At 37.4% G+C, this 21439-nt stretch overlaps 4 protein-coding genes across 5 annotated transcripts; 1 reads left to right on the forward strand and 3 right to left on the reverse strand.

Annotated features, from left to right (window-relative positions):
• Positions 1–2631: 2631 nt before the first annotated feature.
• On the reverse strand, positions 2632–4632 carry LOC139194119 (chlorophyll a-b binding protein 6, chloroplastic-like). Its single transcript, XM_070818447.1, has 4 exons — positions 3970–4632; positions 3431–3533; positions 3054–3342; positions 2632–2947 (listed from the first exon to the last, which is right to left on the reverse strand). Exons 1-4 carry the CDS (start codon positions 4341–4343, stop codon positions 2796–2798), a joined length of 918 nt encoding a protein of 305 aa, XP_070674548.1. The 5' UTR covers positions 4344–4632; the 3' UTR covers positions 2632–2795.
• A 3954-nt stretch (positions 4633–8586) lies between these two features.
• Positions 8587–12428, forward strand: LOC103432383 (rhomboid-like protein 19). The gene is made up of 8 exons (XM_070818454.1): positions 8587–9036; positions 9114–9238; positions 10137–10197; positions 10322–10488; positions 10916–11021; positions 11116–11318; positions 11403–11540; positions 11948–12428. Exons 1-8 carry the CDS (start codon positions 9013–9015, stop codon positions 12048–12050), a joined length of 927 nt encoding a protein of 308 aa, XP_070674555.1. The 5' UTR covers positions 8587–9012; the 3' UTR covers positions 12051–12428.
• A 275-nt stretch (positions 12429–12703) lies between these two features.
• Positions 12704–15329, reverse strand: LOC103432391 (uncharacterized). The gene is made up of 6 exons (XM_008370581.4): positions 14942–15329; positions 14796–14823; positions 14039–14269; positions 13459–13522; positions 13325–13384; positions 12704–12999 (listed from the first exon to the last, which is right to left on the reverse strand). The coding sequence occupies exons 1-6, from the start codon at positions 15076–15078 to the stop codon at positions 12944–12946; spliced, it is 576 nt and encodes a 191-aa protein (XP_008368803.2). The 5' UTR covers positions 15079–15329; the 3' UTR covers positions 12704–12943.
• Positions 15330–17240: 1911 nt separating this feature from the next.
• On the reverse strand, positions 17241–19974 carry LOC103432399 (tetraspanin-6-like). 2 transcript variants are annotated; one of them, XM_008370585.4, is made up of 3 exons: positions 19016–19974; positions 18100–18416; positions 17241–17562 (listed from the first exon to the last, which is right to left on the reverse strand). In XM_008370585.4, the coding sequence occupies exons 1-3, from the start codon at positions 19505–19507 to the stop codon at positions 17523–17525; spliced, it is 849 nt and encodes a 282-aa protein (XP_008368807.2). In that variant the 5' UTR covers positions 19508–19974; the 3' UTR covers positions 17241–17522. The 2 variants fall into 2 exon arrangements, with proteins under 2 accessions (XP_008368807.2, XP_008368812.2); XM_008370590.4 differs by having other exon boundaries at positions 18082–18416; positions 19016–19884.
• Between the last annotated feature and the right edge of the window lie 1465 nt (positions 19975–21439).

Genomic DNA, 21439 nt, shown 5'->3' on the forward strand with positions numbered 1-21439 from the left:
GATATCCCGCCCTAACCGAGTATTTGCCACATCTAGCCCCAGACCAAACCAACCAATCCCGGCAAGAAAAATACCCCAATGGAATGTCACAAATGGCCTTGACCTCCACCTCAGAAATGAACGAACGTAAAAAATCAATGTCCCACGATCTAGTACTCTGAAAAATAAGGGAAGATACCCTTGTATTCATTGTAATATGAGTGGAACTTCAGGGAATAGGATGGCCAAGAGGAAGCGCAGGCAACCATCGATCAATACAAAGCCGAGTCTCTGCCATAAAAAATCTGCCAATGAGCACCAGCTTTGAGAATATCTCGACAGAAGACTAGCCCATGCCCACGAGGCTCGACTCCCCAATTTAGCATCAAAGAAAGATGAATGAGGAGAATAACGCGCCTTAAGAGTCCGAGTCCACATGGAATTAGGATTGTGAATTAGCCTCCAACATTGTTTCACAAGCAAAGCATCATTAAAGTCTTGGAAATTCCGAAATCCTAAACCCCCTCCCCCCCCGGACCTTTAGGCAGTCCCATTTTATCCCAACTCACCCAATGGATCCTCTTTTTCCCTCCAGTATCACCCCACCAAAAGCCAGCAGACAAAGAATCAAGGTCTTTGTAAACCGCAGCTGGGAATTTAAAAAGATTCATTGGGTAGGTTGGTATAGCCTGTATTACAGCCTTGATTAAAACCTCATTACCCGCAAGAGAAAGAGCTAACTGTTTCCACCCCTGAATCTTCCCAAGAACTCTCCCATTCACGTATGCAAGGCTTTGGCGCTTAGATCTTCCCCAAATGGCCGGCATTCCAAGATAATCCCCGGGGTTAGATACCGACGACATTCCAAGGATGGCGCTAAGGTGTGAACACAGCTAAGGAGGAGCATTCCAACCAAAGTACACACTGGACTTATTGAGACTCACCTATTGTCCCGAGGCTAAACAATACATGTTCATAATATGCATGATATTTTCACAGTTCGAGGAAGATTAAAGAATCATCCTCAAAGAAGAGATGCGAGATAATGGGGCCTTTTTCTATTAGGTGTCAATTGGAGGGTGCTATTATTGGAAGATGTGTTTTCAAGTACAAATCAGCGGTAATTTTAATTTATGCTGATACATTTTTTATGGATTTGTATTTCCAAGTTCGAGGTTTGATGAACTTGTAGTTAAAGCTTTTCGGATGACATATATGATGCCTGATTATCCTCTATATTTGTTGAAATCAGATTTGGACATGCGTGTTTTGCATTTGTCATTGTTCACTGACAAATAAAAATTATGTGGTCACACAATTTTTTTTGTCATTGACGAATGACAAATGAAAAACACGCCCGTCAAAATCTGATTTCAACAAACATGGAGGATGATCAGGCACAACATATGTCATTTGAAAAGCCCGATTACAAGTTCATTGAACCTCGAACAAACTTCAAATTACAATCCCACAAAAGAAGTATTAGGATAAATTGGAATTGTTGTTGGCTTGTTCTTGAAACCGCATCTTCCAAGGATAGCACCCTCCATTTGACACCTAAAGAAAAAACAATAATGAAATATATTTTAGCTAGTGGCAAAGAATACGTAAAGGAATTATGATGCCAACAATTGGTTAAATTGGTGTCAACGGTTATTTAAGAATCATGGTAGGTTAATTAACGGACAATATGTACAAACAACAAAACGAAAACAGATAAAAAAAATAAAAGGTACAAATAGTTTTTTTTTTTTTTTTTGCCTGATGTGTACTTTGATAACACAACCACGGGAAAAAACAACACGCATTGGACTCGAGTATGAATGATAAAAATATAGAAAGAAAAAAAAAGTCAATGTGAGAATGCTGATAAACTTGTCCAAATTTATATAGAACTAGGAATACACTAATTTTGGGGAAAACGCACGCATTAAAAGCAAGAAACCCAAAATTTATGCCTTTTCAAATTTAGTAATATAATAAAAAGTTAAATTAGAATGCCTAATTTTATGCAAATTTGAAAACATGACAATGCTTCAATAACGTGTATCATATATCTGATTCTTTAAACTTTTATTATTTAAAATGAGAAAATAAGCATTAATATTTAATATTTATTATTAGCGTTTAAATTAAAGAAGTCGTTAAATATATAAAAAAAATTCTAACTCATATAGTTTTTTCGGGACAATTCTCATATTTCATATTAATATGTAATTAATCTAAAATGCATTCATTGATTTAGCTATATTTGTACACTTTAATTTCGCCTCCTTTGTGCATTCATCTCCCTAATTTCATGCACTAGTGTCCTTTTTTTTCTTTTTCAAAATCTTTTTTTTTTTTGGTTGAAATCTTTTTCAAAATCCTTAACTCTCCTCTTATAATATGCATACAATATCAAGCATGCAATAGAGGCATTTTCGGCACACGAAAAATGTAAAATGTGTAAAGTAGAATGTAATTACTGAATTCATTTATGTGAATTCTAGTCACTGGTTTTGCTTGAGTAAAAAAATCACACTGGGTTTTGTATGGAAAAAAATTGAATTTTAGGAGCTAAAGTTATATTTTTAATTAGATTAAATAGAAAGTTATATATCATTATGTATATATAGGCACTGAAATATAATTAACAAGAATATTCAAGCATGATCTTTAAGTACAGTTCTTTATCAATACTAAAATATGAAGGTGATGGTAAAAGTTTGCTTTTAAGCTCACTCACACATGACAAGAAGTTCGGATTCATCGAAGATGGTTACATGGAATTCTAAACTTTACAGTGGGTGTGAAATCAATACTGCATGAATTAATCAAGGCAAAATCCCTTTGGGGATGATGACATCCCCAATGTTGTTGTGCCATGGATCAGCCAAGTGAGTAGCCAAGTTCTCCAACGGTCCGGTGCCAGGGTACGCCGATTGTTGAACAACAAACCCGACGAAAGCCAACAACGCAAGCCGGCCTACACGATCGTCAATCAGTAATTAAATACTCTTCAAATACAATCGGACAACATAACATAAACATAGATATGTGACAGAAGAAACGTAATGTATATATGTACTAACCATTTTTGACCTCTTTGACTTTGTATTCCTCGAACTTCTTGGGGTCCTTGGAGTAGCCCAAGGGGTCAAAAGCGCCACCAGGGTACTTCTTCTTCTCAGGGTCCTTCTCCATGCTGCGTTGGTGTTCTACAAAGGCAATGGAAAGGAATTCGATGACCAAAATTGTAGGCAAAGTGCCCCATGGAACTGGGTTGCCTAAGTAGGTGGCTTGGCCTCCTGGAACGGCAGCCCACTCCTGTGCTTTTACCCAGTTGCCCAATCCCAAAGCCTCTGGTACTAGAATCCCTGGCTGCAATTGAGGGTTTGCAAGGTTAATTTAGTCATTGCAAAGTAAAAATGGATGCAATTTTTAAGGAAAATGTTTGTATGGTACTTACAACAGCAAGCATTGCCCATCTGCAGTGAATGAGCTCGGACTCCTTGAACCTCTCTAAGTTCTCTGGCACTTCTCCTAGCCGAAGTGGGTCAAATCCAAAGTCACTGAAAACCCACGAGCAACAAATTAATACAACCTCACCAAACTAATTAGTATGTTTTGTCTAATCTTAACCATCAAGGGGTGACCTATTGGTTGGGAATGAAATTCATGACCGTATTTCACATGACACATCCTGAGTTTGATTCTTGGCATTTGTGAAGCACACAATAGTGGTAAAAAAAGGCTAAAATGTCTCTGCGAAGCCACCAGCGGATCCTTTTTTGTAAAAAAAGTAAAAATATTGTCTGATCTTATTTTATTAAAAAAAAATTAGCATGTTACGAAATCTTAATCACCAAATGGTGTCGCACTGTGAAATTTATCAAATCTAGGTCTACTCTAAATATTACTTTTCTAACAAGATACATACGTACTGAGATATCACTTGATAAATAAACTTGTTACTCTTAACATTATTGAAGTGGTGTATTTCGTTACCCGGGGGCAGAGCCGTCGAGGTAAGGAGGGCGGGGCTCGCCGGGCATCCACTCGGCGGACATGGAGAACCTGGAGGAGGCATTGGCACCAATACTTGGGAGCTGGACTGCGCTGGTCGCAAATTTAGACTTGGAGGATGAGAGGACTGAAGGGAAGGCAGTAGTGGCGATGCCACAGCTCATCAAAGTGTTGGAAGCCATTGGCAAATTTAGTGCCTGCAAGATTAAGGGTTTGTGGGGAGGAGAAAGGAGGAGACTGAGATTATGGAAGGTGGAAGGAGTGGCAAGGAATACTAGTAGTACAGGAAGTGGGGATATGGAAGAATCCAAATGTGGATTGTGATTGGCTAATGTATCTGGCTGGTGCTCTGTCATTGGGCCACGTGGATTCTGTTAATCCAGATAGGTGATTATGTGGAGTGGAATATCCAATTGATAGGTGAAATCTAGTATCTGTGGTGGAGGTTGGGTTAGGGGAGGAAAATCTAACCCACCACTTTTCTGCAGGCAAAAGATATTCTTGTAAAATTTTAGGGTGTAATTGGGGAATAAATGGTTAGAAATTAGAACCACCATTTGGATCACCAATATGTTAGTGGAAGGCTAGATATTTTTGGATCACCAATGTTGAAGGCATTTTCTTGACGTCCTCCAGTAATTGCCCCAAGGAACTTTACTTCCAAACCCAAAAAAAATGTGTGTTTTTTTTATAAGGGAATCAGCTGGCAATTTAGCTATTGCATTCTACTTTTTTAGGAGTCATGAAGACTCACAAAAGTATTTCAGTCTCTCACAGCTATCATCATGTAATACAACAATGCTAAGAATCGAATTTAGGATGTACTATGTGAAATATGGGCCTGAACCACTAGATCACCATGTGGTGGTTCAAATTTTTTTTTTTCTCTACTCTTTAATTAACACCAAACGTTTGTCACCATATACACATGAGAGGACTTACCTATCTATTGATTAAGCTATCATGACATTCCAAACTTATCACTTGTATAAGTGTGTTTTAACTTTACTTAGCATCGCATGATTGGTTTGAGACATCGTCACTTTGACGTATCTTTTTTATATAGGTCGTAAATCTCACGTTCATCGGTAATAGATAAGTTTTTGCCCAGCTAAACTTAATTAATCTAGTCTAGATACTGGTTAATTGTTTGGTCTATGCCATTTTATTCTAAACTCTTACATTAATCCATGTCAATTGTCATGTTTAGAAGTTAGATGCTCTTGTTTTCTCTCGGGTGAACATGTTTAGATACTCTTTTCCCCTTGGCATGTCCACGTGTATAGATACTCTACCAACGGTCAACTGTACAAATAATGGTTGTGTTATTTCAATGAATTAATAAAAAATAAATAATTTAATTAGTAACCATCGCATAATGATGATATGTTCTGCACAAATAATTTAAAATTTTAATATATGTAGCATCATTAAAATTTTAAACTTATAAAAGATGTTTTTTCATTGCCATCTTTAGGTATACAATTCTGCACATTGATTACATATTCAAAGCCTAATTAATTGTACACCAATTTTTTATTACCTTTGTAAGGCTTTTGTACTTAGATTTTAAATATGTGATTAGTTTGTCAAGAATAAACGAGAAAACTAATCATGGGGACATACTTCTTTTTCAATTCTCTCCTCCGCATTGTTTCTTCAATGAAATTGGATTCATAGATGTAGGGATACAGCAACGACTGAGGTGTGAAAAAAAGGTCTAGGCTTAACGATTTCAGGTTTAGAATTGATTCAAAAATACGAGAAAATGCTGCATTCTCTGTTCTTTTTTCCTGTTTGCTGTAGTGATTCCAACTTAGTATATACCCATTTTTATAAAACCATGAATGGTGGTTGTTAAATGTTGTGCCATTCGACAATCCTTAGTTCTGCATTCCTTGGATTTTTTTGCTGTTTCCAGTTTGAACAACCTGTCATGGTCTTTTCTGATGGTGTATAATTGTATATTTGCAAAGATCCATGGCTATTAGACCTTCAATTAGAGATCAACATGATTGCATTGTCATAAGACTGAAGCTATACAATTACTATTTGCTAAATATTGCTTCTGTCATTTAATTGCGGTTCGTCTAGAAGACGACTCAGGCATGTTGTTAGTCTAGATTTACATTTCTTACGTATTTGATTATAAGTCATGAACAAGCCAATGTTTTTCAAACTTTACAGATGTCTATGTTCACATATGAATAATTTGGCTTATGGATATTAATGTTGTAAGCAAATATGGTAATTGTTCTATCTATGGAATATCTATTTAAGGTCTCATTGGTTTAACATTATCAAAACTTTTGCCTATCTCTCAAGTTTAACAAATTCTTATATATACATATAAGATCTGAAAAGGATGGAATTGTTTTCTTATGTAGTAACCACCGTGTGTGATATATATATATATATATATATATATATATATATATATATATTCCAGTAAACTTGCTTATATCTTTGGAAATATGTACGTACCAACTGTCAAAGCATGTATATACTGGTGTCCAAGTTGAGCACAACAATGACACCCCATTCTATTCAATCTCAGTTGTTGATGCAGCGTTTGATGATTACAGAACGCACACGCACGCACACACCACTCATCACATACTCTGGAGTTGCATAACCATGCATTCCCATGACTCACGTCAAAACATGAGTTTTATCACCCTTAGTACCATTTTTCACAAGTTCGAAATCCGAAAAGCTTGCCATTGTAATCCTAAAATAACTCATTCATTTAACACACATGAAAATTATGCATTTTCATAATTAAAGTTTCAAATTGTCATCAGTTTGTTCAAATGCACCATTTCCTTTTTGTTTCCCTTCTTTCATCTTGCAAGCACTCATGGTGTCAATTTCCTTTTAATTTCGGTTAATGGCGATTTTGAAATTTGTGATGACCATTCTCATATTTCTATAAATTTTTTGAGAAAAAAACATGTGAAAAAGTACATTAGTCTCTAGGTCGTAAATCATATTAGTCTAATTATGACTAGGACAAAAAATCATGTCATGCATCCCTCTGTTTGTTCATAATTGTCTTCAATTTATTCAGCTTAAATGTGTTTTATTCATCTAATTACACCTAAAACAGCTGGTTTCCGTGGCAACGCACGGGCCTAATTTCTAGTTTCTTTCTAAACTCTTACATTAAGCCATGTCAATTGTCATGTTTAGAAGTTTAGATACTCTTGTTTTCTCTCGGGTGAACATGTTTAGATACTCTTTTCCCCTTGGCATGTCCACGTGTATAGATACTCTACCAACGGTCAACTGTAAGTTATAAAACCCACAATTGTTTACACCAAAAAACAAAGTTATACTGTGCATGCTGTGTTAGCTTGTCCACGTGTTAAGACACTATTCACCTGCCGAGGCCACGTGGAGCACAGTGCACACAACGCTTCTTCCACTGCCACTCATTCTTCTTTGCTTCTTCTTCATCACTCCGATAACGGCCAACAACCAATCACAGCATTACTCAGTGAATTAACAACTAATTAACCCTAATTTAACGGTCAGTTTCCGTACAGAGGAACCACCAGCTCTCACATTCCGGCCAGCGATGGGTAACGGCACCAGCATCTTCGTCGCTGATGCTATCGTTGTCGTTTTGCTTGGGTTGGATTAAGGTGTCAAGGCCACACCAAATCCATTAGATCTTCGTCCTCTCAGCATTCCTTGTATTTACAAAACTAAGCCAGAAATGCGAGGACGGAGGTGGGTCAAAGATGGCATTGCAAGCTGTCGATAGGTACAAAACGGCGAGGTTGCATACACAATGTCCGTCAAGTGGTACGACATCGGAACTCGTTTTAGGGTTCAACACATCAGATGGCATGTAATGTAATCGATAGACATGCATCCCAATAGTGTTTTGTAGATGGAAAAATGCCGTCTGCAATTAGAGGGTGGACAAAACAGAGGGATTTGTTTCCATGTTGTAATAAATCTGACTTTTCTTTTTGGTATTTGATACGGGCAATAAAGTAGAATGCATAAGCACACGAGAAATAACATGATTTAGAATGAGGATATCTGAGATCAAGTAGAAGTGGCCGCAATTGAATATAAGATGAAACAAAATCAGTTAGGATGGTTTGAACATATGAAACGAAAACCTACCTATGTTCCGCTAAGAAAATGCGATTATGAGGCAGGGGCTTAAGGCAAAAGGGGTAGAAGAAGACTTGGAAAGAGACTTTAAGAAAATACATGAAGTAGTTAGAGTTAAAGGAAAACTTGGCGCAAAACCGAGCGCACTGGTGTTCTAGGATTCATACAGCTAACCTCACTTACTAGGATAAGGCTATGTTGTTGTTGTAGTTGATATGTGAAGTGAAATTCCAATCTCAGTCTCTTGCTTCGTTTAAACGTGATGTGTTTGCATGCAGCACGTGTGAAACATTCTTATAGAGTTGTTTGAAGCATTGTTACATTGACGAAGAGAGATTCAAGCACAAAATATCTTGAGCGATGTTAAATGCTCTTAATCACACGAGGGGGATTCGGGCACAAAAACTCATCAGCTAAAGTAGTTTAAACTTTAGAGTTTATTGTACTTGTATCAACTAAAAACATATAAAAACAAACTCCTTAAATTGACATAAACTTTCTTGCAACGAAGAAATGGTTTTAGCGACATCACTTGTTTTTAAAAGTAACATCATCCATCCAGTACATGTTTGCCACGTAATTTCTTTGATTACAAGATAGCTTCTCCGTTTATGAAAACGGCAAACTAATCCAAGTAGCAACCCAACTAATCTAGGTTAGTCCAATCTAACATTTGGGTGAAGTAAACTGAACTCCAACCAACTTACTGTAAGCTCGCGCCTTACCCAATCACGAACCCATTTTTATATTTAATATTCACCGCTTGATCAAACACTCATCCTCCGATCTGACCGATCCGCTACCCGTACGATCCATACCTTCCTTCCACCCAAAGTCTAATTCTCCGATCTCACATCGCCGCCACAAATCCACGGGCCAAACCGCCCGCCCGCCATGAGCACTCCATCACTCTCAGGGGTAAAGCCTTCAAATTTTCTTCAATTTTCCTCCGATTTGCGGGTTTCAATTCGAATTTTTGACACTGGATGTTGCAGACCGCAGGTGCGTTCTCTGGATTCACACGGCTATGCAAGGGCTTGTCGGTGGTGCTTATTGGAGGCCACATTGTGGTTCAGCTTCTCCCTCATGCCGTCGATTACCTGGCTCTCATTCCCGCCAGGTATTTTTCTCTCGGTTTGGGCACCTGCACCGTCCAATTTTGGGTTTGTTGACTTGTGAATTGGAAATTTGCTAAAATTAATAGTGAAATATTGCGTAAATGTGTTTTTACAGTGATGGGTTTTGCGAAAAATTTGTGAAATTTAGTGTTTTGAAGCGTGTGGTTTTGTGGGGTTGATCTGAAAGTCAACTCCGGTTATTCGCCTCGCTTGAGTGGAATTGGGAGGTTGTAGCAGAGATGATAATGTTGACCCTTTGTTTGTTAAATGTTTGTATTACAAGGGATGGAGTATGTGGTTGGTAATGGATTACAGACTTCGTTTTCGCTTTGGTTCTGTATTTTCTGAAACTTAAAAGTTGATTCCCGAGTGAAGCTTAGTGCCTCCTTAAAAAAAAACTTGAATGAGATGCATTGTCAATCCCGGTTCTGTGTATGTGCTCGTTGCACCTCACTATTTGGGGCTGTTCGGGTTTCTCCAGTCGTCTTAACAAGTCTGTGCCTTTATTATTTTATGCCTACTTTTTTCTGCGCAAATTTGTTTAACTTAATTCAAGACGAGCAATGTAATATTAGATTTATAATCATAATATTTTGAGGTTTTACATGATTGATTTTGTACATCCCTATGCTTGTTCATTCTAATGAAGGGTGAGAGCAAAAAGCCAGAGGGAACCAAGTAGAGAGGTCTACAGAGTGTTTGTTGGAAATGGAACAAAAGTAGATGTCGAGTCTGTTGGAAGTATCAAATTAGAGTTGTCTTCTGGTTTTATTTTAACTTTGAACAATGTCTTATATGTACCTTCTATGAGAAGGAATTTGTTTTCAGTTTCTAAGTATCTCTTTAGATTTGGAACCTCTAATGCGCAACTTAATCCTAATCCAAACTTCTGTCTTGTAGGACGATTCCTTTTGTCTGGAACCTCATAACATCCGGTTACATTGAACAATCAGTATATGGGGTATGCGCTTCTGATTCCACAAACAATTTTTCTGTGCCGTAGTCATATATTGAAGGGAATTTCTGGACCCGACACACTCTACTTTTATTACTACATAGTACTGAGTTTCATACTTATTTAACAGGTTTTTATCAGCACTATTGGTCTTCTGTTTATTGGGAAGCTGCTTGAACCTGTGTGGGGTTCTAGGGAGTTCTTGAAGTTCATCTTTGTAGTTAACTTCTTAACTTCCATATGCACTTTCGTCACTGCTATTGCTATGTACTACATTACAATGACGGAATTTTACCTGTAAGTACTAAGAAATCAATTGAACATTTATTAAAAAAATTTGCATACTGGCGATTCATATTTTTTGTCCTTGTTTTCCATCTTTCTACATTTTCAGCTTTATTGCTTCCTTCTACCTCAAGGCATTCTGTAGCTTGTTGGTTTATTAGTAATAAGAAATTTAACATGCAATTTATTGCCCGCTTCCCCCCATTTCCTTTCAAGCTGAGTCAGTGGAAGTGAATGATGAACTTGGTAAATTTGGATCCAACTCTAACAGCACACAAATTTTTAAACAGATCATTCTGCAACTATCAACACGTATCTTCCATTGTCCATCTATCTTATCGTATATAATAATGTTTGTACATGTGGTTGGTAGCATGGTTTGATCGCTTCGTTTATCTCATCCTTTGTATTGTTACCTTCTTTGGTTCATTTGTGCTAGTTATATGCCTGTTTCTGGCTTCCACGGAGTCCTTTCAGGTTTGTTGGTTGGCATCAAGCAAATCATCCCCGACCAGGAGTTGCCTTTATTGAAAATAAAAGCTAAGGTTTGGACTTTCGTAATGGACCTTTCGATGAATTTTCTGCAGGTTATTGAATAGTCCTAAAACTCTGTTTGGTGCTGGTTTCAATTATGTGCAGTGGTTACCATCTATCTCGCTATTGCTGTCGATTTCCATAAGCTTCTGGATTGAAAAGTCAGCAACACATCTTCCATTCGTAATATTTGGAACTTATACGAGCTGGATTTATCTAAGATTCTGGCAGAGGAAACCAGAAACAAAACTCAAGGGTGATCCAAGTGAAGATTTTGCATTTTCTACATTCTTCCCTGAACTTGTGAGGTAATTATTTGCCATTATTTTCTAACTCTTCACTTCAATATTCCTGGTTTCTATTGCTCTAAGTGTTTCCTGTAATTGTTGCAGACCAGTCATTGATCCTGTTGCATCTATATTCCATCGGATGCTCTGTGGAAGATCTGAAGCTTCCAATGAATCCCAAGGTTATACCCTGGGCGGTTCCTCATTGCCTGGATCTGACCCCATTGAAGCATCTAGAAGAAGGTAACGTTTCTGGTCTCAAACAGCATCCAGCTTGAATGTTAAATATTACATCTCCGAAACGAAATTGATATATTCCTTGTTCGAATGAACTGTGGAGGGTAACCTCCCCCCTTCATAAATCACACCATTTCTTACCGTTTACACGGGCTTGAACAAGGGATCTTTGAACTCCCGATCCTTAAGGATGGATCACATGCCACTAGATAGCTAGGGAGATTAATAACTTGGGTGTATATAGACCCGTGGTTCGTGTAATATTTGAAAATCAAATAAGTTTACTAGAATGGATTCAGAAACTAACATTGCGAAAGTATAAATGCACATCTTAACAGCACCAACTGAGAATAATCAAATACTTGAATCAGGAAAAAGAATCTTCATTTTTGTGACCAAACTGTCTCTTGCAGAGAAAGAGGTGCTCGAGCACTCGAGGAAAGATTGGCAGCTGAGAGGTTGGCTGCAGCACACGGTACCGAAGAGTCTGGAAGAGATGCCGCAGAGAACGTTTAATTGCTTGGCGACTCTAGTATCAGTTTCTATCAATCAACCACCCAAATGTGTCATTTCCGTTGCAACTTCAGAGGTTCCGTGTTATTTGAAGGGAAGGCTTTTCTCCTTTTTTTTCTCTGTTCCCGCTCTCTGTGAATTCTCGAAGATCCTTAAGCTGTGCATTTTTCTGTGGACAATGTTACTTTGCACAATGATTAATGTGTGTTGTTGCTCAAAATACGTAGAGTAGAAATTCTTAAAGAGGCATCCATATCCTTGAAACAGTAGGGGGCCATTTTCTCATGTTGTACAAATACATCTTTTAGCACATATACGTTGGTATAACTTGTGTTTGATCTCAATTTTTTATTATAAAAACGGAAATCTTTTTGCTCACCACCCCAAAGTGGCGGTAACTTGGATACCCTGTATCCATCAGGTCAAAATCCTGTATCCATACATATCTAGCATGTATTGTATCCGACCAAGTATCTGATACGGGATACGCAACTAGAACGATGTATCCATGCTTCATGTTAATAGGCGGAGAGTGAGTGGGGACATTCGATGCATGCATGCATAGTCGTAGTTTGGATAGCATTAGAAATATCATCCATCAACCATTTGAAACTTGGAAGTCTAAAAATATGTGGGAATGGTGCCTCCTCCAGTCATTAGAGAAACAGTTTTCACCTTCATTTGATTCAACCAAATTTACAACTTCTTATTGTCTTTATTTAGCAATCACAGAGGACAGGCAATATAAACAAGGTTGGCCAGGGTTAGCGTTTCCATCACCCCGGATTCGTTGAGAAACTTCACTTTTCATTGCAGAATTTTCACCTCCCCGGAGCTGTACACAAATCAGGGGCCGCATGACAATGTTGTCCTCCGTCGTGAGTTATATGCACAAGTCAGCTCTCGATTGATTCTCCGGCAAAGTACTGTCGGTGGACCATTTTTTTGTAATCTGTAAAAGAAAGATATAAGAACAAGAGTTGCATCAGAGGTTTGTGCAATTCAAATTGGGAAGAATAGGCACTTCATCACCTGGCATCATATTCCATGATGTTCAAGTTTGAAACATTAGTTTCGACATTCATAGCTTACGGTAAATTTGCATAAGGTACAACAACAGCAAAGCCTTTTCCCACTAAGTGGGGTCGGCTATATGAATCCTAGAAGGTCATTGCGTACAAAGTCTGAAATTAGCACGAATTGGAATCTAAGATGAAGTTCTAAGTTTTTGAATCACAGTTTTAGAAGCATTCAATACGAATGACAGAGTAACTAACCTTCCTTGTTACTCCACAGAGCAGCAGCATAGCTGTTGAGGGGGCTCTCCGGGTTTGGTTCTGCAGGTAAGAACTAAATGGTCAGGCAAGAACGAATGAAGTCCACAAGAGAATACATATAAGAGCAAGCTTACCTCCCAACAGACTTTGAATGGAGAGTAGAATAGTCCTGCAATCGTAAGCTGAAGACCACTTGTCCTGTGCCACGTATAACATAAGCTTTTTGAGATTACACGAAAATTAAAGAAAGGAAACTCAATCCAACAATAGACTCAGACTGACATTTCCGCCACCCATCAAATTGATTGCTCTTGTCAAGTTAGCAGCGCCCTTGCGATAAGGGCACATTCATGTGGGCACCGCAGCACCCCTGGGTAAGGGGCATTGGCATACTGCCATCTAAGCAGCACTTCTGAGTTAGGGCATTTACATGTGGGCAACACCGTGGATGGAAAAAGCATCACCATTGGAATTATCCAACTGATACTAATTTATATACTCTCTTCTACACAACTAGGAGAGCATTTAGATATATCCAACCGATACTAATTTTCCATAAGAATCCTAATGTACTTACTCCTCGGTACAAGAAACAATGACAATCAAATGGTCAATTTAACTTCTCCATATTACAGTCACGGACAGTTCGTACTTGAAGTTTAGTATCTCAAAGCTTGACATCAGTTTCTTTATCGTAAATGTAATGATAGATACCTGCAAGATATCAAGACATATGTTGCCAAACTGATCAACATTTGGATGGAAGCACATTGTCTCAAACTTGACTTGCGGTGGCTTGAAAGGATAGTCCAGAGGAAAACGCAAAGACAGCTTGTAGGAAAAACCCTCATACATAGTTCCTTTTCCACCTTCGATTGTGCCAACCCATGTAAAAATGCTCTCACCTTCAGGAAAAGCCGATACTCCAAGATCTCCTCCACTCATCTGAAACCAGTGGACGTTGGACGAACAAAGGTCAGTAATACAACAGTCACCAGTCTCATAATGCAGTCACTTATTCATCGTTAAAATCTGTCTAGTAAAGACTAACTTCAGTGTCAAACTCAAATAGACTACTATTAGACCTTAAACTTCGAGACGATATTATTCAACTGAGAAAATTTTAATAACACAACAATATATGCCTACAAGTGTGATAACGGTGGAGACTTCCCGAATCACCACACATGCAGTCATAAAATGAAGCTTTGCAGTCCACAGACTCACACACACCTGCCCAACCCAAACCTCTGTATCATACATCCCCATCATCCCATGATTACCAAGAATCAATAAAGTCCCTCTTTTACTTCTTAATTATGCTTTATTTTTTCACTTATGAATATAAATTTAAATCCACATCAAACCCAATTCAAGATTACAACAAAAATCAACAAAGACAGTAAGAAATTAAAAAAAAGTACACAAATTTGAGGAAAAATCAAAAGCAAAGAATCAAGAGAGAGAGTACCATGAGAGACATCAACTCCTTCTGAAGCCTACAGCACAATTGAAACAAAACCCATCTTTAGTGAGGACTTCAATTTTCTCGGGACCGATAAAAAAAGAGAATTTTCTCGGGCTCCAAACAGAAAACTAAAGAAAAAAAGGACTGACCTTTGAGAAACGGAGGTGGTGTCGACGGGGATGGAAGAAGCAGGCGGCTTTTTCTGACTAGAAGCGGGTGTATGGCGCTGACGCTGCTGCTGCATGGCCGACGAGTTGTCGGCCGTCGGGTTGGGTCGGACCTCCATGGCTGACGACGATCAATCGCCTCCCTGGTCGACGGTTGCTAACCAATATCTGATTTAACGGTTTCTGGAAAGCGGTGGTGGCGACGAGGCTGTCTTTCTGTTATTTCGTTTCTTTATCCTTTTTAATTCCTTTTTAATGCGACATTAATGGCGGGGCGACTTTAGCTGTTGGTGTACAAGATTATAATCACAACCCATAATATTATAGTTTAATCTAACAAAAAAAATATAATTATAAATTTATAAAGACCAAACCTCTAAACAATTTTTAAGAGATTACGTGACGGTTAATGGTTGTGTTATTTCAATGAATTAATAAATAAATAAATAATTCAATTAGTAACCTCACATAATGATGATGTGTTCTGCACAAATAATTTAAAATTTTAATATATGTAGCATCATTATAATCAAAAAGTGATTTACTACTCTGTCCTATTCATGCGAGAGTTTAAACTTATAAAAGATGTTTTTTCATAGGAAATGGTTTAAGGTGGGCTTAATTCTAGCCCATCACTTATGTATTGAGAGCATTGCCGCCAACTGAGCAACCACCTCGCCGCGAGCATCAACTCTAGCCCATCACTTATGTATTGAGGAGCGAGCCCTTAGTTTATAAAATGGACTCCCTCACCATCATTAGAGAGCATCGCCGCCTGCTGAGCAACTGCCTCGCCGCGAGCATCAACTCTAGCCCATCATTTATGTATTGAGGAGTGAACCCTTATTCTATAAAATGGACTCCCTCACCTTCAAACGTCACAAGCCGAGCCAACCAAGGCAATATAAGCCACAAGTAGAGCCACCTCGCAACATGTGCTACTTCTGGTTGAGCATCATTTCACTTTGAGCACCACCTCATATCAAGTACCAGTTCAAGACAACATCTAGTTACTTCTGCCCACACATGGACTGAATTTCAAGTCTCCAGCCAAAAGACTCTCTTGACTGAAGACTTGGGGGACTACTGTTTATACCATATTTAGGGCCTCGTATTTAGACCTCGTATAAATACTCGGGTGACTTAAATGTAATTATGTGATAAAGGAATGGGCAAATATGTAATAAGTGATGAGTCCTTATTCTATAAAATGACCCCTCACCCTCACAATTAGGGGAGGCCAAAATTCTTAGGCCCTCTCACCCTCTCTCAACGCTCTCACTCTCAGAGCTCTCTCCTTCAAATAAATACAATCAGTGTGGACGTAGCCCAAACCTTGAGGTGAACCACGATACATCTTGTGTTATTTACATTACTTGCAGATTCACGGTCGGATTTACGTTGTTCCAAGACATCTGGTTTTGTGCATTAACAGTATATAAATGATGAGTTTGTCTTTGTTATTTATAAGGGAAAGTTTGTCTTTGTTATTTATAAGGGACATCTGGTGTCACTGCTCATAATTCATTTTTGAAGAAAATATATGAATATCATTCCCAGAACCTTCAATGTCCTTGAATTTGATCGTTGGGGTTGGTGGTTGGCGGTTGGCTTTGAAGAAAACTAACCATCAACTGAGCTTTATGCATGTCGATCAATGTTAAACATATGCATGTATACAAGAAAACCCTAGCAGTAATGCATGGCATGGACCACCACCTCCAAATGGTTCATACTTATCAACAAACCTATCACATATGTTATTGCATGAAAATATAACAATTCCATGGTTGAGTTAACAATTGAGAAGCTATCCATTTGGGAATTCTTGTCCATTATAATTTATATGGAGGTTATCTTATCTAGACGTTAATGTCTAGTTTTTATTTTAATTGTCAAAGTTTTGATGTTTTTTCTTTTGTTCGGCCAATTAGCATTCATTTCCTACGTAGAATTTAGAGCTTAACTCTCGGACTTTAGGTTTTATTTTTCATCATTTCAACCCTCAAGCTTGTTGAAATAGCAATCCCAGATTCCATTGTAACAATCGGTTACCTAGACCCAACCCATGTCCCTAATTTCTTCTATATTCTTTTGCAAACTTGTCGCTCCAACATTGAGCTTATGCTCTATAAGTAAGTTGTCCAAGTTGCATATACCTCAACCCGCTTTAGTAGTTTTATGTTTTTTTTTTTTTTTTTTTTGGAAAACTTAGTAGTTTTATGTTTCTGTATAATATAAAAATACTACACCACCATCAAACGGCAGTGAGGTAGGAAAATAAAGGAAATGATATACATTAGCAATGGAATGATATTTTACAAAATAAAGTAGGGAAAGAAAGGCAGAGATATGAAAAAGATAAAATCCATCTTTTTACAACAACAACAAAAAAAAAGAAAAAAAAAAGCTAAATTAAAAAAGTCTGTACAAATACAAAAGAAAATTTGATCAGAGCTCTCCAATTTCCAATGCACTGGAAAAACAACTGAATTGTCCCATCTTTAAGCACACCTTACAACAAGATTTACAATAACCAGTAGAAGATAAGAGTTTATTTCAACTAATAAAGCTGCTCTCTTCTGTGATGCCACTTTCTCCACCTGCAAAAGAAAATAAGTAAATTACCAAAAAGCATTGCTTAGCAAGTTTGATCGAAAAAGAGGTCGAAAGCCTTAAGTGGGGGCTGCATATTTAAAGGTATCTTGAAAGGATCCGGAGAGAATCTTGTTCCATCGTGAATCCGAAGAGAATCCTCTTACCATATTTCAGTTATCAAAAAAAAAAAAAAAAAAAAAAAAAAAAAAAAACTCTTACCATGTTTCAGGATTTCACATCTTTTTTATGGTTATTTTTTGTTTTTATTGGCAACTAAAGTTCTTTTTGGAAAATTTTGATTTTTGCATAATTTTCACATTAATATTTGTAATCTTCAAAAGCATAAAGAAATGCCCACTTGTTACGAGTTTAGTGGAAGAGTATTATTAACTCAAGGGTTATGATTTCTTGCCAATATTTAGTTGCCTAAATTAATTTAAATCGCATACTCGAACAAAATTAGAATCATCACTAATTCAAATTCAGGCAAAGCATACATTATGTTCACTTAACTCTAAACTCACCAATGGGATTAAACTCACCAATGGTAATCCCATCGGGGACGGATTTTACTCATCCCGTTATGACCATATGGATAATCCGTTTCAGCTCGTTCTGCGTTGCGGAAAGCACAGCAACCAATTGAATATACTCCAATGAGAACAACCACCATGACAATGGTGAGGACAGAGATCTTGTGCCAGTCCCTCTTGATATCTTCAAGAACTCCAGCTTTGCATGAATCACACTCATAGCATAACAAATTGGGCGCATTGTTCCAACGGTAGCAATCTTGGTCTTGAGTCGCTGTGGTTGCCATGTCGTAATTACATGAAGTTGGAGGCTTGCAACAACCAGACTGCACAGATGCACCAAAAATATAATTTAAATACTACAAGCTGTAAAAAGACCCAAAACTATTTAACTACTACAAGCTTTAGATCGAATGAGCTAAGTCTTTACTTTCGAAACTTTTTTATCACCAAAAAGAAAGCTAATTCTATACTTTTTCATTCTTTTTCTAAGAAAACCGATCTTAAACATGAGAAACATATTTCATTAACTTTAAATGTTCATTAAAAAAAACTATATGATTTCATATTTTTATATATCTAATTATTCTTCAACCATAAATCCTACCTAAATCAGTGTCATTAATTAATGTACCAGGAACTTTTCGTTAAAGTTCCTCATAAATAAACTATTACGTACTATGAATAAAGGAAACAAGCATTAACAATTTTATCGCTATTGTGAAACAAATAAATAAATAACAAAACATGAACCAAATTTGAAGAAAACAATCTTGCAATTGACTTTAATTGTAAATAGGAGGGTGTGGAAAAACACAATCCTACACATACAAGAACAAATAATTTAAATAGCTACAATTGAAGATTACCATTTAAACAAATACATACATACATATATATGTATGTATGTATGTACTTATATTACCTGTATTGGAGACATGTCCCTTTCAAGATAATCAGTAGGTGTCCAAGCAACAATCTTAGCACAAGTTTTGGACCCCATGATGCAACTCCTAATCTTACTCCAATAATTAGGATCCTTAATCCTATTCCTCAACCATGGTGAGTAATCCTCAAGGTGGTATTCCTTATAAACCCTACCAGGCACCTCCACTCCAGCACCTTTGCTTGTAACCGCAAACCCAAACACTGTCAAACCGATTAGGGTTGCGATCAGCAGCAGCATCACCGCCAAGTACACCCAGAGTGCCCATACCACATGGAAGCAGGCACCAATGAACCCAGCTAGGGATACCACGAGCACCACAAAACCTACCACCAAAAGTGGAGTTTGGAGGAAAGTTTCACATGTGGTGCTGCTCCTTGACATCCATAGACCTGCGGCGATTATCGGAATTGATGCTAAGAGAGTGACGAGGTTCAAGAACCCTATCACTGTGTTACTGAACCTGTACATCTCTCTATCTCTCCACAATCTTTTTGTGTGTTCTTCTCGTGTGTTTGTGTAGTAGTACTCTTAGTCTTAGTTTCTTTCACTTTAAATGGGTGGAAATGGCATTGCTTTACTTTGTGTTTGGTGCAGAAAAAGCTTCAAGAATTCAAAATGCTTATCCCAATTGCTCTTGCTTTCCATAAATATTTATGTATTCATAAACTTTAATTCAAGTAGTGTACATTATATAACTAAATTATTGATACTTGATTAGTCATTGACTAAAGTGTCCTTCTACTGTTTGGTTTGACATGGGCACACTGTTATTTTGTCATGTGTTAATGAATAGCATCAGTGCTTAAATAATTTATACAAATATTATTGACACATGACATCACAGTACGGTATACTCGTGTTATTGAAATTTCTCTCCTATGATAGGCTTCTGGGAAACTCATAGCTGAAGAGTCGAGGCGGAATCAGTTCATTATACATTGTCCTAAGGCAAGAAAGGAATATATAATAGGTCGACATGCATTTGGGTAATTACATAATGTTGTGCAGGAAAGGAGTGAGTTGCTTTTGCTTTTGTGTGGTGCATGGATGGACCCATTTTGAGCTTCTTTTAAAAAGCATGATCGATCACACTGATCTCAAGCAGGATTAGGACATGACTTTGGCACCAAGGAATGGAAATATCAGAATATATATTAATTAATTAGAATAGAAAGGAAGGGCATTGCGGCTCCAATTGACACCAGTTTTCTTAATGGAAAAGTTTCCCAATTAACTAAAGTTTCTAATAATCTTTAATTAATTTGGCACGTCAATAATATAATAATGATGATCCACTTTGGCATGAAGTTTCTAATCCTCAAGTACGTCAAGAATAGAATTATAATAACGATATTTTTTATTACAAGCCATATTACAATTATGGGGTGTGCTATCCACACATTCTTTGTTAATTTCTGTCCGTTGATCTTCTTCAATTCATCTGATCCGATGGCTGAAGTAAAGAGGTGTGTGGATATCACACCCCTACAATTATAAGCAACAATAAGTAAAGAATAAAGCGTTTAAATTCAAGACACAACAAATTGAATAGGATGCCAGTAGCGGAATTCATCACCTGCAATAATGATGTTTTCTAATGCATGTAGCACCACCAAACATTTTAACTATGTACGCTTTAAGGACATGGTTTTACGTACATGTATAGATTTTCCAGATCAAAGTCACATCCATATGAAACAAGAATTGCATTCTCTGTTGATTTCTCTTCCATTTTGCACCCACCAACCAAACCTATATAGAAGGAGAAACAATTCTTTTTCTCCATTATGATCTTGTATCACCACCATTAACCACAAATGTACATAACACCGCCTGACCTCCTGGATCCCCGATGATGTTTCGTATCATACGGGTACAATGCTACGTTGAATCTTGCTTGAACTACTTAAATGGTAGTCTTCACGTTTTCCCTTTATCTAGTAGTATGGCGTTCCATGTCATTAATACAAGAACATATGTTAGTTTTTTGTCCAGATTTACTTGTATTATTGGCATAAAACATCACTATGATTGTATACTCGAGTTATACAAGTTGATCTCACCACAAGGCCTTAGGGGAGCACAGAGGCCCACCTTGAGTCACAAAAACATAAGGGCTTGATGTGGGCTCCAGATATCTAGCCATTGGTAATGAGCCATAGTTTTATAACCCGATTCATGGAGAGAGCCATTGGCTGGCTGGCCCACCCATGATCCGTATGAACTTTATGTGGCACTACTATTCTTTACACGATATTTTATACACGTTTTTATAAGGTCAATTTCGTAATATATTATAACGGTCCAAACAGTTTTATCTTTTAGAATATCATTTATAGATTATACTTGAAAAAATTAGACAAATCCAAAATTATTAAGACATTCATTTATAATGAAGTA

Source organism: Malus domestica, chromosome 01, assembly GCF_042453785.1.
Source record: "Malus domestica chromosome 01, GDT2T_hap1".
NCBI lineage: Eukaryota > Viridiplantae > Streptophyta > Magnoliopsida > Rosales > Rosaceae > Malus > Malus domestica.

Bases quoted from the DNA above. Each gene is read 5' to 3' on its own strand.
- LOC103432391 (XM_008370581.4), bottom strand. From the start codon at position 15,078: ATGGAGGTCCGACCCAACCCGACGGCCGACAACTCGTCGGCCATGCAG. The intron at 14,270-14,795 runs GTACTCTCTCTC...CACTGGTTTCAG, and splicing joins AGGAGTTGATGTCTCTCATG to ATGAGTGGAGGAGATCTTGG. The intron at 13,000-13,324 runs GTTAGTTACTCT...TTTCTTTTACAG, and splicing joins TCTGTGGAGTAACAAGGAAG to ATTACAAAAAAATGGTCCAC.
- LOC103432399 (XM_008370585.4), bottom strand. From the start codon at position 19,507: ATGTACAGGTTCAGTAACACAGTGATAGGGTTCTTGAACCTCGTCACT. The intron at 18,417-19,015 runs GTAATATAAGTA...GCATCTGTGCAG, and splicing joins GGGACATGTCTCCAATACAG to TCTGGTTGTTGCAAGCCTCC. The intron at 17,563-18,099 runs GTGAGTTTAATC...TTTCTTTTGCAG, and splicing joins CCCCGATGGGATTACCATTG to GTGGAGAAAGTGGCATCACA.
- LOC139194119 (XM_070818447.1), bottom strand. From the start codon at position 4,343: ATGACAGAGCACCAGCCAGATACATTAGCCAATCACAATCCACATTTG. The intron at 3,343-3,430 runs GTAAGTACCATA...CCTCAATTGCAG, and splicing joins GATGGGCAATGCTTGCTGTT to CCAGGGATTCTAGTACCAGA. The intron at 2,948-3,053 runs GTTAGTACATAT...ACGATCGTGTAG, and splicing joins AGTCAAAGAGGTCAAAAATG to GCCGGCTTGCGTTGTTGGCT.
- LOC103432383 (XM_070818454.1), top strand. From the start codon at position 9,013: ATGAGCACTCCATCACTCTCAGGG. The intron at 10,489-10,915 runs GTAAGTACTAAG...CATTTGTGCTAG, and splicing joins ACAATGACGGAATTTTACCT to TTATATGCCTGTTTCTGGCT. The intron at 11,022-11,115 runs GTTTGGACTTTC...AATTATGTGCAG, and splicing joins TATTGAAAATAAAAGCTAAG to TGGTTACCATCTATCTCGCT.